This window comes from Cavia porcellus, unplaced genomic scaffold (assembly GCF_034190915.1).
Source record: "Cavia porcellus strain 051 isolate PalLab524CR breed Dunkin Hartley unplaced genomic scaffold, mCavPor4.1 scaffold_21, whole genome shotgun sequence".
Lineage (NCBI taxonomy): Eukaryota > Metazoa > Chordata > Mammalia > Rodentia > Caviidae > Cavia > Cavia porcellus.
Genome location: NW_026947504.1, coordinates 26,545,366 through 26,566,680, shown reverse-complemented (window position 1 = coordinate 26,566,680; position 21,315 = coordinate 26,545,366). Strand labels below are relative to the sequence as shown.

The following is a 21,315-nucleotide window of genomic DNA, read 5'->3' as shown; positions in this document are numbered from 1 at the left end:
CATACAGCGCCAGAGTTTAGCTAGTAACTGGAAGGCAGGATCTCCCAAACCTAACAATTTAAGTATCATTTTCACAATATGTTTATTTTGCCCAAGGTCTACCTTTGCTATTTTTGCTCTACCTGTATACCATTAATACTATTACTTAACATTTTTCTAGAACATTTTACTTTTGAACATATCTTTTTTAAAAGAAACTATGTCACTGTTCTAAATAGAAACCCATGCTACTTGCAGTGAATTTAAGGTCATAATTAAAATGAATGTGAGGAACATGAAACATTCCCATTCATTCTTTGTGGAAGCTGCTGAGCCTGAGGCCTGCAGTCTTTTTTTCTAAAGGGAGATTTTTAAGTTTTGAAGGGAAACAAAATTCTTCTAGCACTAAACAGACTCCTTAAAATGAATTAGGAGGAAGAAAGAGACTGAAAGGTGAACCACATTCTCACTCTGGAATCAGGGGTACTTTGTATGGTCCCATGTAGACACCCCAGGGCTGCGCACGTACCACACAGGGAAACACTGTTCCAGGAAGCATCAGGTCCTCCGAGGTTTTGGGTGACTCAGAATCAGAAAGGGAGACCAGTCCACACAGGGAAATTCTGCGAAGGGTACGAGAGAGGCCCAGTCAGTGCAGTGAAGATGAAGAAAATCGAGATTTAAGAGGGGCTCAGGACTCAAGCTTTAAGGTGGTGTCTGGGCATAGGAGGCAAGAGAGAAAGTGGATCGTCAGTGCACTGGAGATCGGTATTGAGAGACTGGATGAAGAGTCATCCTGTTATCCTGTTACCCGGGCCACGTCTAGGGGAACCTGGGGAAGGGGAAAGGGTGTGCACACACACACGCACACAGGAGGGGAAGAACAAACGAGTGTGCAGAGACGAGGCCTTGGGGTTGGAACATGCCACCCTTTGAGCGCTTGCACACCGTAGGCCCGCAGTGATGCCTGTTGGCAGCACTCACGGAAAGATCGGAGGAGGCCATTGAAAATCCCTTGTTGATACGTAGAGGAATTTCAAGTGCCAGCTAGATTAGAAGAGATTATTATGGCCTGTAAATCAGCATTAAATACACACATCTGGTTACCTTTTAGCCAGTTTAGAAAATTTGTGCCATATAGGTAGACAGGTTTAAGGTGTATTAGACATACGTTTACTTCCATAAGATGTTACAAATGAACCCATTCAACCAAAAAGTCATAAAGAACCTACTTAGGTAAAGCAATTTGCTGGATGCTTTGAGGGACAGAGAGATAGATTAGACACAGACCCTGTTCTCCTGCAGCTTGTAAAAGTCAAAGATAAAATTCTCAGGGATTTAAATTTTGTTAGTATGTTAAGAATTTACTCATAATTTCCCAAAAGCAAATTTAACCTCAAAAATATTTTTGGTAACTGTAGTTACTCTGAAATTTGTTTCCAAGGATAAGAAATCTATGATAGTGTCGGGGTAGAGGAATCGTATAACTGGTACACTCAAGGAATTGAAAGTAAAAATCTTGCCAATCATTAGTAACCCTTTCCCTTGTCCTGTGTGTAAGGACCAATTTATCTCACTTAGATAAATTAGCTAATTGACTTTTGTCTTTTGCACATACATAAAACTGCCTTTCTTCTCACCCAAATATATGATGTAGCAATATATTAGAGCATTTGCATGAAAACCTGTTAAATAAAGTCATTTTTCGTGACTGAATTTTTTTTCCTCTGAGGATACAGACTAGAAAACACAGAATTCACTCCACCTCCCAAAAAGTCAGATATGAATGAGAGAAAGGACAGTGAGTCTAAATGTTGATGCTTGTTCTCCAGTTTCTAGACCCTTTTGTGGAAAGAAGTGTTTTCATAAGATTCAGACAGAATCCATTTCCACAGAGCGCTCTTAATGGCTCCTGTCAGAACAAAACAGCTGGGAAACATATGGTATCCATTTCCCTGTATCACTTGGAAAAAATTTCCCATGTAAATAAAGCCAACATAAAAGAGTAGCCCTTTGAACCCATGACCTTACACAATACATAAATATGTTGGTACAATGCACTCATTGTATTGACCTACTAAGTCATGTGGCTTTACATTTTTTAATATATTTTGAGGTGCATATTTTTAGAAGGTCCAAAGAAATCAAGATAATTGGCAAAATATTAGCAAATACCATGCCTAATAATAAGTATATATCCCAGAAATGTGTTTAGTATATATTTTCCTACTATACTGAAAGTTTTTCAAGGGGATGATGAGTAGAACTAAAAGCATATTATACGTTGTAAACTCTATGTCCCCTGTCTTCTGTTTTATATAAGTAAGTAACCATGTGTTCTTAAGGAAGAGAAAATGGCTTGGCATAAATTTCTGGCTAACATTAATTTCTCATAGTTTTACATTTTTAGAGAGAAAGGGCATATAAAAGATAGAAAACTTCTAACTTTATAGAAGGCTCACTGGAGCTCATCTGTGCCTTTGCATATTTAAATGCCATAAATAACTTCAGAAAATCTAGCTTTTACTGGCGATCATCACTCCTCTGAGTTTATTAGCTGGACTTCTGTCCTCTGTGAGATTAAGCTATAAATCACTCAGGAGGATGTACTGCATGCATTTTTGAAGACCCTAATGAATTGTACAGAGTGAGGTTCAAATTAACATACTTGCATCTGTTAATTGTCTGCTCTAGGCCAAGCACTGTATCCAAACCAAGACAAGGGGAGAGAAGCAGCTGTCTCAGGCATCTAGAGACCAGCCTTCCCTTCTGGACATTGTCTGCTATACATTACTTCCTGGAGAAAAACCAGTTCTCTCTTCACATTTCCTCTTGCTTTTGTTCTTCAGATCTAGAATGCCAATGCCAGAAAGGCCTTAGGAGTGGACTGCAAATTGCAGGCTATCTGAAATAGCTCTCCAAATTGTCACCTTTAGGGACAGAACTCAGTTACATAGCAGAGGGGTTCAGAATATTCTCTCTTACTCATTTTGTCTGGCCCGTGGGCTGTCATTAAAGCTACAGTCCTGATAATACTCACCTGTCTCCAATTCTTTGATTCCTTGGCTGTGCTCCATGGCAAAAACACACAAGCGTAAACTCTTCCCCACCGGAAGTTGGATCTCCTCTTTGTTGGGGAAGGTGTAGACTAACATCAGGAGAGTAGCAACCTATAGATGCCTGGCCTGCACACTTCCTGGGATGTTGGGTCATCCTTTGTCCAGGGAGGAGTATCCCAGAGGGGAAGCGGCACAATTGCACACAGGGACAGGGTGGCTCCTCTACCTCCCTGCCCCAAGAGGGAATCAGGCAACCTCACAGAGCCTCACTCTGCCCTTCTCATCGCTCACCTCCCATGTGAGAGATTGTTTTCCTCCATTTCAAGAAGACACTACAGTCTTTCCTTGAACTTTGTACTGAAATGAAAAAATGTAGTTTGCCTACCTCATCCTCTATAAATTTTTCTTCCTGCTGTCTGTTTTCTAGCCTTTCCAAGAATATCAGTAGCATTAAATCTTAAAACACATGCTCTGGTGTAAAGCCCCGGCACGCCGCATTGCTGTGTCATATGCCAGGGAGCACTGTGCTGCATTCCTCCTGGGCATTGGCTGGGGTGCTGGACCTGGGCTGGGGTTGAGTCCACCGTGACTGGTCTTTGCTGATCCTCTCAACTCCTCACCAATTCATTCCATAATGCTTTTTCCTTAACCACTAAATGGAAAGCTACTGAGTCACCCAGTAGGTCACAGTTTGAGTTTGTATAACATTATTTTTTTTTATTTAAGAGGAAAAAGAGAAAAACACAAAACAAAACAAAGCGGTGTAAGGGTACACGTAATACAGAACTACAAACAAAACAAAACAAAAACATAACAGTAAGAAATCACCTGTTAGTAGATTACATATTATCATCTTGAAAATAGTTGCTCAAATCACAGGAGTTTGTATAACATTAAATAACTTACCCTTTCTTTACATGGGTCATCTTAAGCAAAGAGGTGTGCGAGTGTAGGTTTATATGACCTTGGTTGTGCATATGTATACATATATCCAACTCCTCCCTAATTTAGGTTAGAAGTTTAATAGAGCATTCTGTCCTCTAGTCCTATTTTTTTAGGTAGTAGCAACTATTGAAATATTGTCAGAGATAGATCTATCCAATGAGTGAGTCTCAGCTATCTGAGTTTGTTTTCTTTAGCACTGTCTTTTTACCATTACTGCTACTTTGTGGTCTATATATCATGACTCTGTTTTAGTGTTCACTGTTTTTAGTCATAAGTCTGAATCCTTTATGCTGTAGACATGTGTCCCCTTTAAGACATTCCCTTACACAGGGGCTTAATTTGAGCATAACTTGAGTGGATCATGTGTGCCTGCATGCCCAAGATGTGTTCAGCATTCTGTTTTAACAGTCTTTTCTTTCCATTTTTTAAAACACAGTTTCCAGTTCTGGCTGGAACTGTGGCATCTCCACTCTTCTGACAAACACACAGAAGCCCACAGGAATCGCTGATGTGTACAGTAAGTTCCGCCCAGTGAAGCGGGTTTCCCCACTGAAACATCAGCCAGAGACTCTGGAGAATAATGAAAGTGATGATCAAAAGAACCATAAGGGAGAGTACCAGAAAGGGGGTGAGTCTGACCAGGGCCCCCAGGCTGAGGAGCTCAGCCCCGAAGATGGAGGGGGCAGCGTGCCAGGCAAAAGCTCTGAACCCAGCAGTGCCCTGGGAGAACTGGAACATTATGACCTCGACATGGATGAGATACTGGATGTGCCTTACATTAAATCCAGTCAACAGCTGGCCTCTTTTACCAAGGCACCTTCAGAAAAAAGGATTTTGGGTCTGTGTACAACCCTCAATGGCCTTCCTGGCAAAGCCTGCTCTCCAGGAAGCTCGGAGAACTCTCCTTCCACCATGACGCCGTTCTGTATTCTTTCCCCTGTGAAAAGCCCGCCCTCGAGGAAGGCACCAGCTGTCTTCCGTGACCCACACAAGTTACTCACCGAGGCAGCTGAGAATTCGCCTCCTTCTGGTAAATGTGTCCCGGCCTATGCACCTGAAAACCAGAATAAAGGCTTCTTAAACAAGGCCTTTAGTGATCCACATGATCGAAAAATGGAGAAGACAGCTCCCGACTGCCACCTCAGGGCCTTCCACTCGCAGTCCTCAGCGTCAGAACCCAACCTGGAGGAGCAGGTCAGTGGCACAGCCTGGACCAGCTCCCAAGGCCCAGAAGAAAGGAACGAGCATCTGAAAAAAGTAAAAAGCATCTTGAACATCGTTAAAGAAGGACAAATATCTCTCTTGGTGAGTATGTTGTAGTTCATTATATGTATTAATAACCTGAAGATTCAATTTTTATCAGCTTCTTCACAGAACAAAGGTGCACTTGTTCTGCTTTTTGCTTAATGTTTACGTATGTCTGTAGCTGGGATATGTGACCTTTTCAGTTTTGAAAGGAAAAATTATGAGATTAATACAGGAAAAGCAAGTGGCCATAGGGGAAGTTCAAAGGTTAATAGAGGAAAAACAAATGGCAATGGAAGTTGTATTAGTTCATTTTAACTTTGCATGAATTCAACCAGAATAAAAACATTTTACCTAAAATGAAAACACAATAAGAGAGAACTCGGTACTTTGCCTTGCATGTTAATAACATTCTTCCTGCTTTTAAAATGATTCACAGTGCTTTTGCTCATTTATTTCTGGGTGTCAGCGCTTTGCTGATGACACATCCTACCAGACATGTGAACAGAGGGTCTTCTATTTTATCCTGATCAATATTCAAAAAAGTTGGACCAGAAGATTCAAAAAACATTTGCAAATAGAAGCTTACCCTAGAGACGACTGCCCTGTCACCCCCATGCAGTTTTTACTTGGTTCCAGCTTTCCATGTGTAAGGAACACGAAGAAGCATTTCCAGAAACCCTGGACACTGAATAACATGATGTAAGAAAAGTCTGTTCTGCTTAGGCATAGAGAGCACTTTACCAAAATAGCACTCCATCTGCCTGCATTGTTGTTTTCTGGCTTCCAGACGTGAATCAAACAGTAGCAAGACTGGGCTCATACTACGATGCTAATTAAACTCTCATTCAAGAAAATCACTGCATATTGGCAATGTGACTGTGCTTAGTGTGAAACCACACATAGATAAAGTGCAGTGCTTTTGATCTATAATCACAAATGTTGTTATAGGGCAGTGTGTTTAAACAATTTTACCAAATATAAGTAATAAAAATTTTTCTCCTGAAAATGTCTTTTCCATATTTTCCTTGTTCTTCTCATTGTTATGTATTCTTTCTTCTGTTTTTTCCATGTTTTTATATTTCCCAAATGCTAATATTTCACACAGTAGACTCAACAATTTCATCTTCAGGACACTACATTTCACTAGAATTGAGAAAAGACAAAGCCAGATGTTCCCAGGAGCTGTTGGAGGTGACAGTATCTAGAGATACCTGTGAGAGCACTAAGAGCTGCAGTCATGAAGTTGGTAGTCAGAGCCAATTCTGGACAATTCTGCACCACGTAAGCAGGTCCAGACAAGTATTTTGTTCATTCTTTAGCCTACAACAGGAAATAGAACATGCCCATCCCTCAAAGACTCAGCAGTCAGTGGAGGAGGCAGACAGCAACCCTTCCTGTTGCTGTCCGTGTCACTGCAGTTTAGGAAGCCAGCTAGAAGTCTCCACCATTCATCGGCCCCAGCCCTGCTCCTCATGGGGAGCTGTCTGTTGAGAAATGGTGCTCTAAAGTGTAGAATTACAGAACAGAGCTGGGGTTCTCACTTGCCACCAGAGTTTCTGTGAGCCCGTCTCTTCTTCCCATGGCCCAGGTCACCCCCCCCCCGCCCCCAGTGTCTTGTTCTAATTTATTGACTTACATTTTCTGATTTTACTATTTGTACAGCCACACCTAGCTGCAGACAATCTAGACAAAATCCATGATGACAGTGGGAACAATCTGCTACATGTTGCTGCGTCACAAGGCCACGCAGAATGTCTGCAGCACCTCACCTCTCTGATGGGGGAAGATTGTCTCAATGAGCGTAACGTGGAGAAGCTGACCCCAGCAGGCCTGGCCATCAAGGTGAGTGAGCAGGGTCCAGCATTAGATTCTATCTCTTAGGATTGCTTGTGAGCTGCAGTGTTGGAAGGGAGTAATGGAGGGTGATTTATCAAGCAAACAGCAGATGAACGTCTTACATGTAAGAGGTGAATCACTTAGGTCACTGACCGCTTTGAGATTTTGAGAATGCATTCCATTTTATTGTCCAATGAAAGTGAGCTCAAAAGAAACCAGTACAAGAAGGGGCAACAATGTGGTGTGGTGCTGTTGCTCACAATCGCAGTTTACATGATCTGTCTGAGACTGTGTCACCTTTTTCCTAACATGAGAATAATGAGTAAGACAAATGACAATGAAGTATGTTTTAAGGGATAATGGCATGTGGGGAGTATTTCAGATAATAAAGTGGGCTTTTAGTGGATCAGGTCCGAAGTTTAAGTGTCTTTAGAAGCGCTGTTTAGAATATCAGTGTGGATTTGGCATTTAGCTCTTACAGAGAACAATGCACTGTCAAAACCACACAACTTAGTACAAATTGCATTTAGAGCATGGCACTGAGTTCCTCTGTAAAATGTAATGCATTTCTGGAAGGTTAGGTGACAAGCCAAAATTACTTCAGGATCTTTGGAAAATAAATGTAAAATGTCATGTTAATTAAAAAACTGCAGTGATGTTCAGAGATATAATGTGTCTTGCACTTCTATATATCCTTGGCTTTGTATAATAGTTTTATCTTCCAAAAGCTGAATATTCATAATTTTTTATAAATGGATTTATATTGGTAGTGACTAGGGGAACTTACTAAACAAACCTATTGTGAATTCACAGAACATATTACATTAAAAAAAAACAGTTATTCTTAACATATGTTTTATGCAAAGGTGAATTTGTATATCTTTGGTTTGTTTACTCTTCAGTAAAGTTTTGTGTATTAAAAAAATTATTCTATCTTATTTAATTTTGGTCAGTAGTAAAGTATGAATTCAAAACTAGTATGGAAAATATTCTTTTTATAAAATAATAAATCTGTAGCCCTGGTAGATACTATTTTCCTCTGGTTATAAATGGTGTTATGTCACATTAAGAGCTGAACTGCAACAACTATTATGAAGAGAGAGAAATCAAATGCAAAGGGAAGGTTAGTACAGTGGAGCTCAACAGTGTGTACCAAATCCACCTGGGACCGTGTTAGGTCCTGCCAAGTAGGCATTTGAGTAAGACATAGTGCTTTTTCTTAAGGAGATGATAACCTGTGGAAGAGAGAGGCCTGTTACCAGTAGTCCCAGTGTAGGAAGACAGACTCAGGATCCAGTCCTGTGTTAGAGTCCTATGGGAAGACAAGGATAGGGTGTGGTCATCAGGGAACATAAGTCAGTGACAAATGAGATAGCCTTACAATGACAGTGAACATGACATTTGCACTGATATTTTATTTGTATTGTAAAACAGCTCACATTGGTTTTTATGACTAATGGTAGATTATTGACTAGCTCCTTACTATGTAGTAGTTGGGTGAAAGCATTTTTTCATATGACCTATCCAATGCCTGTTTTGCTAGACTAAAAATCTCTGAGTAGGATGTTACATAAACATAGTGGCCATTAAGACAACACTCAGAATAACACATTTTATTCTATCTGTATGTAGGTATGAATTCAAACCAAAATTCCTGCAGTCCACAGACAGTATTGCCACAATTCTACAAGTCTTCAAGCTTAAATATCATTTTTAAGAAATTGTTTGCATGTAAAACACATATCAAACCCATGAGACTCAAAAGCTTTAAAGGTTTGGTATCTCGGGCTTCTACTTTGCTTCTGAACAGTAATTTGAGAAACAGAAGGGCCCTTCTGTTCCATCATTTAATCTAGAATTTATAAAAGCAGTAAGTACAAATACTTTGTAACAAGTACCACTCCCTTTAAAAATCTATTCTGATCCATACTATTTCAGCCCATTCAGCATACTTGATAGGGAGAAGCTGTAAGCATTTTAAGGAGACATCAGTATTCCATTGTAAGACCTTGTTTTGAGCACCAGTAACCAACTAGTGGTGTTTCACCTCATTAAACAGTGTTCTGAGAACCCTGATGTATTAAAGACAAACACACATGCAAACATGAAAAGGTTTCCTGGGAAAGTGACTTGGCTGACATGAAACAGAGTCAGAGCTCAGGTATCACGTAAGACTACCTGAGAAGAGGAACTGTAAAGTCATACCAGAGCCTAAGAACATCTCTCTCCCACTCATAAACCCTTGAAATGGAAAGCAGTAAGTAGTGTCAGTTACACGCAGAATTTATAACATGTCTCCTAGGGGCTCAGAAATAGATACTTTGGGAATCCAGGATGTTATTGAGCACCCTTAAGCAAACAAATTGAAAAGAAACATTCCTAAAATACCCACTTTCTAAAGCAGTCTGTTTTCCAGAATGAGATTAGCAAAAGAAATCATTTTGTAGCTAAACAGACTTGCAGTGAAATAACTTTTAATTCTTACTTCATTTCTCAGTTGTTTGATTAAGCCCAAAGGTAAATGGTTAGTCTGATGATAACATGACTTAAAATACATAAACTTAATAATATTCCTTTTTAGTATGTAATAAGTGAGCCCATGACTATAGACTTTGGCAGGAAAACTCCTGCGAGAATTTACTGATTTGTTTTCTGTGTGTTTTCTTGGTAATTATATTAATGGCAAGTGGTACTGGTTTTGTACTAGTGCTAGCAGTATAAAATTTCCTGTGTTTTTAACAGCTTTTTATTTAAATATTATCTCAACAACTACATCTAATATTCTTCTGAAAGCATAACCAGCAATTGTAGAAAATACATTTTCAAGTGCACCTGGAGCACATGAGGACAGATAATGTGTTAGAGTACAAAACAAATCTCAGTAAACTTAAAAGGATTGAAATACAAATGCATGTCCTTCATTCACAGTAGAATTAGAAGTCATTAGCAGGGAGATTTAGAATACTCATAGTATGTGAAATTAACACTTTCTAATACAAACAAATGTCAGAGAAAAAAAATAAGACAGGAAGTTAGAAAGCACTTGCAGAGGAATAAAAATACAACATACCCACACTTGCGAGATGTGGCCAGAGCTGTGCTTGGAGCTGTGCTTCTAATATAGAAAGGAGGAAAGGGAAAGACAAAGATGTCAAATCAATTACCTAACCTCCCTTGGGAGTCTAGAAAAAGAAGACTAAATGAAATCCAAAGCAAATAGCAGGAATAAAATAGTAAAAATTAGAATGGAAATAAATGAGATAAAGAATAACATAAATAATCGAAAAAATCAACAGACCAAATTTGGTACTGATACAATACGGAAAATGATAATCTGATTTAGTTAGACTGAACCACATTCCCTTGAATTTCTTTCTCTTCTTTTCGTAAATCTAGAATGGCCAGTTGGAATGTGTACGTTGGATGGTGAGTGAAACTGAAGCCATTGCAGAGCTGAGTTGCTCTAAGGATTTTCCAAGCCTTATTCACTATGCAGGTTGCTATGGCCAGGTATGGAATTGTTAAGTATTTTACCTATGTGTGTTATATAATCGACTCTTCCTATTAGGTCGTCATAATGCACTTTCAAAAAGCCATCAAATGAAATCCAATATTTTATAAACAATGATACTCACTGTAACACATCTTAATTAAAGCCTAATGAGGACTTGTAGAAATATTGGTGGAAAAGCTGCCTGAACTTGTAAGAAAGTCTATCAAAGGAGAGGCGTAAGGGACTGCAGGGCCATTTGGAGACTAAGTAAATGAGTTCAGCATTTGGCATTCTTTTTCTTGAGCAAGTATATATGCTTGTTTCTTTATTCAACTCTTACAACAGGTTTCTGGTAATTTTAAAGCTGTTGAACTGGAGCAAAAGACAGTGCCCTTTCTGGGACTGGCTGGGTTGTCTCTTTCTAGTGTCAGTCTCTAGGACATCGTAAGCCGATAAGCATTTTTATGACCTAAAATTCAGCAGTGAGGGGGCCATTCCCCAGCACTCTTAGGAAAGCATTCCTACCCAAGTGGAAAATGTGGAAGCCCATTAACTTTGAGAATCCCGTCCAGCCACCCTATATCCACCCTGCCACTTATATACCAGATAACCTGCAAAGATGCTGGTCTTGGAACCTTTACAAGGCTAATATTTTCACAAGGAAGACTGTTAGTGAATAGTTCTCTAATGGATTCAGCACATGCAAGTTTTCTTACATCAAGCACGCACTTGAGTGTGTCTTGGTTTTGTTTCTTCAGTAAATACCTCTGGCAAGGATAATGCTGAGGAAAATTCTTCTAGGTTTGTTTTAGTTGCCCTGTGCCCCTCATATACATTCTTAAGGAATGGGCTCCACTTGACTCCCAATTTGTGTCTTTCTCTTGTAAAAATTACCTTTAAAGACTCCACAGGATGGCCAGCAGTTTTTAGTGGTCTCTGGGAGTGATAGATCTTCCAGTGGTAAGAATTGATTTTCCTCTTCTTGATACTTGAAGTCTCAGAGGATGCAATTATATCATTGCCTGATTGTACCTAGTGGAACTAGCCAGAGGGAACATGAAGGTGAATGCCTCAGAGAAACTCGGGGAGCATGGGGTGTCCTTGAACAGACCTGCCTCACCTCCCTTGAGAGACCTGGCAGGTGATACAGGGCCATGTTGATTCAAAACACTGCCTGTGTGGCTTGGGCTGCGTTGTTTCAGCACTGAGGTTCCAGTTTCTGGGCCTGCTCTCCTGTGGGCAGATCCTGCAGCAGTCACTGGGCTCTGTGACACTCAGCAGCTTGCCTGCAGCTCTATCTGTTTCTGAGTCATTCAGGTGACTTCAAGTCAGGATGTTCTTCTGTGGAAATAAGCTACATCATTACACAGGGCATTGTCAAGAGCACCTTTGCCTACACTGTGCTTATTTTCTTTTTAAATGTTTCCTGATACAGACTTTTAAAGAGCATTTTTGAAATGGAAAAACTTTGTAATCTTTATTTTATTCATGTTATTTTTATTAGTACATATGAATTATGCTGAATATTAGGCTACACAGATGTTTTCATATATGCATATAATGTTCCGTTTCTTGTCCATCTCCTTTGTTACCCTCCCTTACCCTTCCCTTACCCTTGCCCTTACCTAATTAAAGAGTGCTTTTTGAAAAAAAGGTTCACCAGTTCCCATGAATGGTTGTAAGCAGTGATAGGCATGCTGGTAAGGTATTGTTGTTGTTTTCCACTGCAATGTACTTTAAAAAGGATAAATATTCCCTCGTGACTTTGCTGTCTTCACTGTAGTGGGGCAGAAGGAAGTACAAGATCTCAAAGTGCTGTGATTGCAGATGAAAGAAAAAAAGAAAATTTGATTAGCAGGCACCTCTGGGTGCTCTCCAAACACTAATCTTGAAAAGCACTGCCAACCCAGAGCTCTACGGACAGGCAACAGGCAGCTAATGTGATTCCTGAACAAGGGCCACAGAGGACGCATGTCATTTGAGAGTGTGGCCTTTGGAGGATGAGAAGTTGCGTGAATGCAATCATAAATAACATTGGTCCCTAGCTCAGCTTTCTGGATTTTAATCCTAGCCCTTCCAGTTACTAGTGGTCTTGAATCCATTCTTTGAAAGAAAGAAAGAAAGAAAGAAAGAAAGAAAGAAAGAAAGAAAGAAAACAAAGAAAAGGTCCTTTGAACCTCAGTTTTGTCATTTATACAATGAAGATAATAGAATCTTCCTCAGAGGGCTGTTCCAAGGACTGAGAAAAATCACATTGCTCAGCATAATGTAGGCACTAGATAAACAGTGGCTATTATGGTATTTTGATTACTTATTATTTGTTGTTTATATTGCTACTGGTATTAGTTACTTCACCATAAGTAAAGAAAACATGCAAAGAATTATTTAGGCCTCAACCTATTTAATCAGTTTTTATATGTAGTAATTTTGTTTTTACATCTTACCATCTCAGGATCCTACATTTATCTTATAATAAATTGCATTACAAAATTTATTACTGGACTTTTTTTACATTTTAACATCTCAAAAATTGGACTGAATCTTAAAAATAGATGGTAGTATAAGATTTGATGATCTATGATTGCAAACAAAGTTGACTACTTCAGAACTTATGCTTATTCCACAAACGGTAGAGATTTTATTGATACCAGCAACAAAACTGTGACATGATTTTCAATCAAATTTTTATTAGACTTTGTCCAAAAAAATCTCATAAATTACATGTATTAATTGCTTCTTGGGCAACTTGCACTGTCTTTGGGGACACATAAAAATATAACACTGAAACAGATCACTAGAAAATCCTTAGAAGAAGACGCTAGTACCTGAAAGAAGTTTTCAGTCAGTAGATGCAAGCTGGATACATAAGTGGATGTGTGTGGATAGATGAAGGGCAGGTTAAGAGAGACATTCCAGAATAAAACAAACAGTGCAAAAGGGCGTCTCCATTCATGTGACTACATGGATATTCTCAGAGAGCAGTGCTTCTGGAGAAGTGAGAACCTGAAGTTACATCTTCCTTTAACATCTCAGCCTGGGAATAGCGTGGGAACTAGAGGGAGAAAGGGAGATAGACAGAGAAACAACTTTCACTAAAGAGCTACGGGAAGTGGAAGACACTTATACATGGGTAGGGGCTTTCCAGCTGGAGAAATTCCTAGCCACTTGTAGTTTATCCTCCTTATAAAGTATTTATCAAATAAGTTACTGTTTGTAAAACTGTGTTCTCATGGGCATGTTCTCCAGAATCAGCAGAATTTCTGAGATTGGACACTAAATATGTTTTTACCAAAACTATGGATATTAGCCATCTTGACATCTATCTCAGAAATCCTAAATGTGGGTTCTTAGAAGACCAAGAGTATGTCAGCGCACCCTTTTTGTGCTAGTACTTCTCTGCATGGTAGGATAGAGATTACATTTATTTCAGTATATGAGTCAACAAGCCAGTTACATATCTTCTAATGAAAGTTAATTGTCCTACAGGAAACTAAATTCAAGATGTTGGGTAAACATCTGTTTTATGCTAAACAGTCAGAATGGTTGTCCTCTTATACAAGTGTTGCATATTGAATTGGGTAAGACCTAATTAGCATCATAAAGAAAGAAGATGAGTTATTATAACAGTGCAGACTGGTTCTGGCTTGGAGAGCCCTCAAGAGCCAGGCCAGCTCTCTCATGACATACATAGACTCTGTGTGTCTTATTCTCCCAGAGTCTAGGGCTAGCCCCCAGATTTCAACAGCAGCAAAATTCCTTGTATTACAAGACATTATTTCATTGCCTTTGACCCTACCACTAAAAACCAACATACCTTATATTAGTGAGGGTGTCTTAATGCAGGTGTAATACTTGTATCTGAAAAAAAAAAAAAAAAATGGCTGGGAGGCTTCCTACAAGGTTCGTCTGCTTTTGCAGCTAAGACTCACCTTGTTGGCCCAGATTCATCCTTGGGAGGTTACAGGCATTTACTATATTTTTGGTTTTTTGCTCTTTGGAAGCCTTACTTCCTGCTTGCTCATTTGGAAAAAGTATCTGCCTCTGATATCTAACACCTTCATAAAGAAAATTTGCATGACAAAAAAATACAAATAAAACATTTCTGAATATCTTGAACTCCTCTGAGCTTTACTTGCTGGAGAAAGCCCCTGAGCATCAGAGAACGCACAGTTTATTCCCTCTGTCTGTCTGTCTGTCTGTCTGTCTCTCTCTCTCTTTCCCTCTCTCTCTCTTTGTCTTCAAGTTTATAAAATAAGGCTGTTTGAGTTAAATAACTCCCTGAAATTCCTTTCTGTCTGCAGTTATAAGAGTGCATGATTTTAATACGAGCAAGTCAAGTCACCGCGAGCTTGTGAAGGGCCATCTTTTGCACCAGTAGAGGCAAAGCAGCCTTCCCTCGTGTAGCTCTGACATATCTTACCCGTGGTCTTCAAACCAGTGGTTAACATAATCCAACAGGATTTTTATCCTGGGATACTTCCAGTCACTGAGAATTTTAAGAAGTTAATATCACATGGTACAGTCAGTCATCTGTTTCCACTTAAAAGTAATCCAGTATTTTCCTCTACCTAATTGGAAAAGGTAAAGGAAGTAGCTTTACTTCAAGCTTGTGAAAACATTACCTGTTCTAATTCAAGTATCAGCTCCAACTTTCTCACAGAAAAAGAGATTTCACGAATCAGAATATCCTTATCCAAGCTTTCGACCCCGGCCCTGGCCTCCAGCCACTTTGCATCCTTCTCTAGGGACCTCAGAGGCGTTGTACAAGGTCCATCTGCTTTTGCAGCTAAGACTCACCTTGGCCCAGGTTCATCCTTGGGAGGTTACAGGCATTTACTATGTTTTTGTCTTTTTGCTTTAGAAGTCTTAGTTCCTGCTTGCTCATTTGGAAAAAGCGTCTGTCTCTGATGTCTGATACCTTCATAAATAGTGCCCTGTTCCCAGCATAACGGGTGAAACATTAAAGAGGTTCACTGCTTTTATCCAGCATTCCTTTAGCAGATTAGTTGGCATGTTCAGAAGATGAAGGCAAATTTAATCCAGAAAAGTGTAAAGTTCATGACCGGTACAAGCAAATAACTGGAGAAAAAAATCCTTTTTTAAAAGGCTAAGAAAAAAAAAATTCAAGGCTAATTCAAACACATGATCATCTTTTTAAATGTCAAATTCCACTCGCTAAACTTCATGCTGTTGTTTTTACCACTCTCGTGTTTTTCTAACTTTATTCTATTTTAAAACAGTGAAATCCCATCCCCCTGCTTTCTTGAAAAGCCAAACATAACATGAAAATACCACAAAGCATTAGGTGGGTAAACTGGAAACAAATGATGCCGAATCATTCTGCGTATGGCTTTGCCTTTCCTTCTTTTCTTTTTCATTCTTTTTTAATGTTTACCTTTCTCGCCTTTTTTGTTTTCTTCTATTGATACTCTCTTTCCTCAACTACTTTGTAAATTTAAACTTTCAAGTGAGTAAATATTGTCTCTTCCTTTTCTGACTACTCCTTTGCATTTTATTCCATTCTTTCCCTCCTGTGTCCTCCAGTTTCCTAAAACTCGGGTGATCATCCTGTGACCTCCAGCCTTGACTCTGCTATATTTGAACACATCCATCCCATTAACCTGTCCCCTGCCCATCTTATGCCCCCCCAGAAGAGTAAAATCACTTCACTGAGGGGAAAATCACTGCATGGAAGTACATGGATGGTATATGTTTGATTTTGTTATATAACTTTAGAGTTGTATACAAGTGAATGATTACCATGGTTTGTCAGTAGTGAAGCTGGACTTGACACTACTATTACTAACTGTACTACTTTAGCCAGCATGTCATACATGTTATAATCCCAGTTTTTTCTCCCCTGTATAATAACATTGTGATTGTATGAGGCCATAATCATCACCACAGACCAGTACCAAAGAACTGGGTGCTGAGCCAAATAATAACTTTGCATCCTTTATAAATTGGGAAGGTAGGTTCTTGGGATAGCTATAAAGAACAACCTACATCCAGAAGACAACCCTAAAAATAGACATCTGCCAGGGAGACCTCAATACTAATGATAAAGCTGTCTATCATAAGCATCAACATACAGAACAAAATAAAATAAAAAAGAGAATAGAAAATCACCAGATCCAGAATCAAAATGCAAGCCCAAAACTCAACAAAAGATAGACAAAATTAGAAGTCAAACACAGGCACTTTCTAATATAATAACAACAGAAGTGAAAAAGACAAGTGGAAAAATCTATAGAAAAAATAATCTCTCAGATACAAAAAATGATGCTTAGAACCAAAGATCTCAGAGAAGACATAGATTAAAAAATAGATGATCTTAGAGAAATGATAGAAACAGCTCTTGCTTTGTCACTAGTGACTGAGCAGCCTGCTCAACCTCGTTTATTCTGTCCCTGTGGAGGTCTGGGGGACCCAAGCGAGAAGTGGGGACCATGTTCCACGCAAGCTGATGGCTCTGGACCACCAACTGCAGAGAGGAAACAGAATTTAGAAACTTTATTGTTTGGCTTGAAGACCAGAAAATCAAATACTACCAGATTTTGAAGACAGATAACTGAAGAAACATCCCCAGCAGTGACTGGCCCACATTCTTTGAAAAGTATCTCAGAAATTGACTGTCCTTTCAAGATTCAGGATCGACAAGAAGCAATTGACTGGGTCCCTGTCTTAAGTAATATAGTGATAATGCTGAGAAATGCAAGAACTTAACACCTGACAATGCAAAAGATACTGACAGTGCAACTAGAAATGCAGAGCCATTGGTCAGTTTGGGTGTAAATTCCAGTTTTAAGGCTTGTGTGATGGCTTTGGCTAACCTCCTTCAGGTTCAGGGCCATGATGATGACCTGGTAATGCTTAAGACTGTTTGCATTTAGGTTCAGGAGTACCTAACACAGGATGCAGTTGCTAAAGCAGATCAAACAAAAGAGGGTTTATCTATTGCTTTAGACAAACATATTATTGGTTTTGGCACAGGAGATGCAGTTCTTAATAAAGCTATCCAAATTCTGCATTTGCTGCATATAGAAGAACTCAAAGCTATAGACAAAGATTAATGAAGCCCTAGTGGCTGTTCAGGCAATTATTGCTGATCCAAAGACAGATCACAGATTGGGGAAAGCTGGAAGATGAACGCTTTAGAATTCAGCTTCTTCCCTATTTAGTACAATTGGGAGTGATACACTTCTGGCATGTATTTGGAAATCAAATCTCACTTTGGAGGGAGGAATCCCAGAAAACTGACTGTTTTACTTGTTTTCTTTAATAAAGTTTAAGAAAGTGAGGCGGGAAAATGATAGAAACAAAAAATACTCAACATAGGAAGGATATGTAATCCATGAAACAGATCAAAACAGAAATCCAAGGAAGTATATAAAATAGGTTAAACTAAGGAGAGGATAGAATTTAAGATCTCAAAGACAGAATTACAGTTAGGATTATGAAAGAAAGGTATCTTAAAAATAGCAAGAGACCATGGAAAATCAATCTTACATGATGAAACCAAGAAGAGCAACATAAGATTGATCAGGGTCAATGAAAATGCCAGAGACAGTGCAAATGCCATTTTTAAAAAAATTTCACAAAAACAGTAGTAGAGAGGCCAAAGGAGAGTGAGGTGTTGTGTAGTGCCAGAAAAAAAAAAATAATGCCAGAAAAAAAAAATAATGGCAGAAAATTGCCAACTGTGGAAGAAGAATTTCACATACAAATAAATGAAGCTTATAGAACTCCAAGCAGCCATGACCAAAATAAAACTACACCAAGACATGTAATCAAGATTCCACAAATTCAGCGTAAGAACAGAATATGAAAAGGTGTTAGAGAAAACAAATCACCAGCCTGAGGATTTAGTTCAGCAGCATAAATGCCTACTTGGCAAGCATGAGTTTGTGAGTTCAATCCCTGGTACCAAAAAAAAGAAAAAGAAACAAATTGCCTATAAAGGAAAGCCCATCAGAGTCAAGGCACACTTTTCAGCACAAACCCTCAAGTCAAGAAGAGGTTGGAGTAAAGTATTTTAGGTCCTACCCAGATTGCTGTATCATGCAAAACTACCTTTCAAAATTAATGGAGAAATAAGATACTTTCATGGCAAAAAATAACCACAGAAATTCATGACCACCATACCAACCCTACAAAGAGTACTGAAAGATATTCTATATGGAGATTTTTTAATGACCACAATTCCAAGAACAACACCAGAAAGAAACCACCAGGCCAGGCAAGCAATTAGAGGGGGAAAACAGAGAACCAACAATAGGAAAATACCATGACAAATGTAAGCCAATACGTAACCAGTTACAACAATCAATGTAAGTGGACTCAGTTCACCAATCAGAAGAAACACACTGGCAGAATGGATTAAGATCCATCAATATACTGTACACAAGAAACATTTTTAACTCAGAAAGAAATTCATAGACTAAAAGTCAAAGGATAGGCAACAATCTTCCATGCAGCAGGAACCTAGAAAAAAGCATGTGTAACTACTGTTTGCAGACAATGTAAAATTCAAACCAAGAATGATTGAAAGAGATAAATAAGGTCACTACATACTTGTCAGGGGAAAACTTCAAGAGGAAGAGATACCAATAATAAATACGTATGCACCAAATATGGGAGCACCCAACTATATAAGACAATTATTAATAGACATTAATAGACATGAAAAATCAAATAAGCAATAACAATAGTAATGGAAGACCCCATTGTCACAAAGAGATAGATCAACTAGACAAAAAAATCAGAACTGAACCAAACCTGTGAACAAATGGACATAGCAGGTATTTTCAGAGTATTCCACCCAACATCATCAGAATACATATTCTTCTCAGCTGCAAATGGAATGATCTCTAAAATAGACTGTATACTAATCCCTAGAACATGCTTAAGTAAATGCAAAGGAATTGAAATTATCCCATGAAAATTATCTGAGTATACTGTGATGAAATTGGAAATTAAAACAAACCACTAAAACTCCATAAACAAGGAAATTAACACCCTCCTAAATAACCAATAGGTCACAGATGAAATTAGGGAAAAAAATTAAACAGTATTTACAACTAAACAAGAATGCAGATACAACACACAAGAATTTATATGATGCAATGAAAGCAGTCCTAAGAAAAAAAATTGTCGCAGTAAATTCTCAAATCAGGAAAACAGAACAAACACACGTAAACAACCTAATGTTTCACCTCAGCCTTCTAGAAAAAGAAGAGCAAGACAAACCTAAATCTCATACAAGGGAGAAATTATAATGAGTAGAGCAGAAATTAATGCAATGGAGAATAAAAAAATAATACAAAGAGTGAATAAATCAAAGAGTTGGTTCTTTGAAAGAATAAATAAGATTGATAAATCCTTAGCCAACTTTATCAAAACCAGAAAAGACTCAAATTCATGCCTTGAGGAATGAAAAGTATGAAATCACTACTGATCATGTGGCTATTCAAAGATCATCAATACCTATTTTGAAAATCTTTACTCTCATAAGATAGGAAAAAAAACATAAGAAATGGACAGATTCCTAGATACATATAAATAATCAAAGCTGACTCAAGAAGATATAGAAATTCTGAACCCAATATCAAGTTACTGAGATTGAAATATAATTAAAAACTTACCAATAAAGAAAAGCCCAAGTCCCGATATATTTACTGCTGAATTCTACAATAAATTTAGAGATTTAATGCCAGAACTCCTCAAACTCTTTAATGAAATTGAAAGGGATGCAATACTCTCTAACTCATTCTTGGAAGTAGGTATTATCTTGATACCAGAACCAAAGAAAGACCCAACGAAAAAAGAGAACTATAGACTGATCTCCTTAATGAACATAGATGCAAAACTCCTCAATAAGATACTAGCAAACAATGCAGAAAATCATCAAGGAGATTACACACCATTCCCAAGTGAAATTCATCCCAGGAATGCAAGGATAGTTCATTATACGCACATAAATAAATATACTACATCATATCAACAGAGCCAAAGGAAAAAATCACATGATCATCTCAATAGATGCAGAAAAAGCTTTTGACAAAAGTCCAACACTCATTCATGTTAAAAATCCTACAGAAAATCATAATAATCTTTACCTCAATCTGATGAAAAGCCATCTGTGACAAACTAATAGCCAGCATCATACTAAGTGGACATAAACTGAAAGCTTTCACTCTAAAATCAGGAATATAGCAAGGATCTCCACCATCACCACTCCTGTTATATATAGTTCTGGAAACAGCCAGAGCAATTAGACCAGAGGGAGAGATAAAAGGAATACGGATAAGAAAGCAAGAAGTTAAATTATCATTATTTATAGGGGCCATGATACTCTGCATGGAAGACTCCCAAAATTCTACCAAAAGACTTCTAGATCTAATCATCAAATTCAGTAATGCAGCTGGTTACAAAATCAGCACTCAAAACTCATTAGCATTCTTGTACACAAATAACAAACTCACTGAGAGAGAAAAATTAGGGAAATCCCATCCTTCACAGTAGCATCCAAAAAAATTAATTACTTAGGATTCAATCTAACTAAGGAAGTAAAAAATCTATATATTGAAAATAATAGTACTCTGAAAAAGATTGAAGAGGACTTCAGAAAATAGAAAGATATACCTTACTCATGGATAAGGAGAACCAACATTGTGAAAATGGCCATACTCTCAAAATTATTCCACAGATTTAATGCAGTCCTGATCAAAATGCCATTAGATGCCTCACAGAACT

At 38.3% G+C, this 21,315-nt stretch overlaps 1 protein-coding gene and 1 pseudogene across 7 annotated transcripts in view; both read left to right on the top strand.

Moving 5' to 3' along the window:
• Positions 1-21,315, top strand: part of Sncaip (synuclein alpha interacting protein) — a 146,045-nt gene that overhangs the window by 102,174 nt on the left and 22,556 nt on the right. For 6 of the 7 annotated variants that reach the window (XM_063232446.1, XM_063232445.1, XM_063232447.1 and 3 more), the window contains exons 4-6: positions 4,420-5,288; positions 6,894-7,073; positions 10,464-10,577. In XM_063232446.1, the coding sequence (XP_063088516.1) occupies positions 4,420-5,288; positions 6,894-7,073; positions 10,464-10,577 (1,163 nt within the window). The remainder of the gene's footprint in view (positions 1-4,419; positions 5,289-6,893; positions 7,074-10,463; positions 10,578-21,315) is intronic. The other variant, XM_063232450.1, reaches the window with a different exon arrangement.
• On the top strand, positions 17,034-21,197 carry LOC106025089 (RNA transcription, translation and transport factor protein-like; annotated as a pseudogene).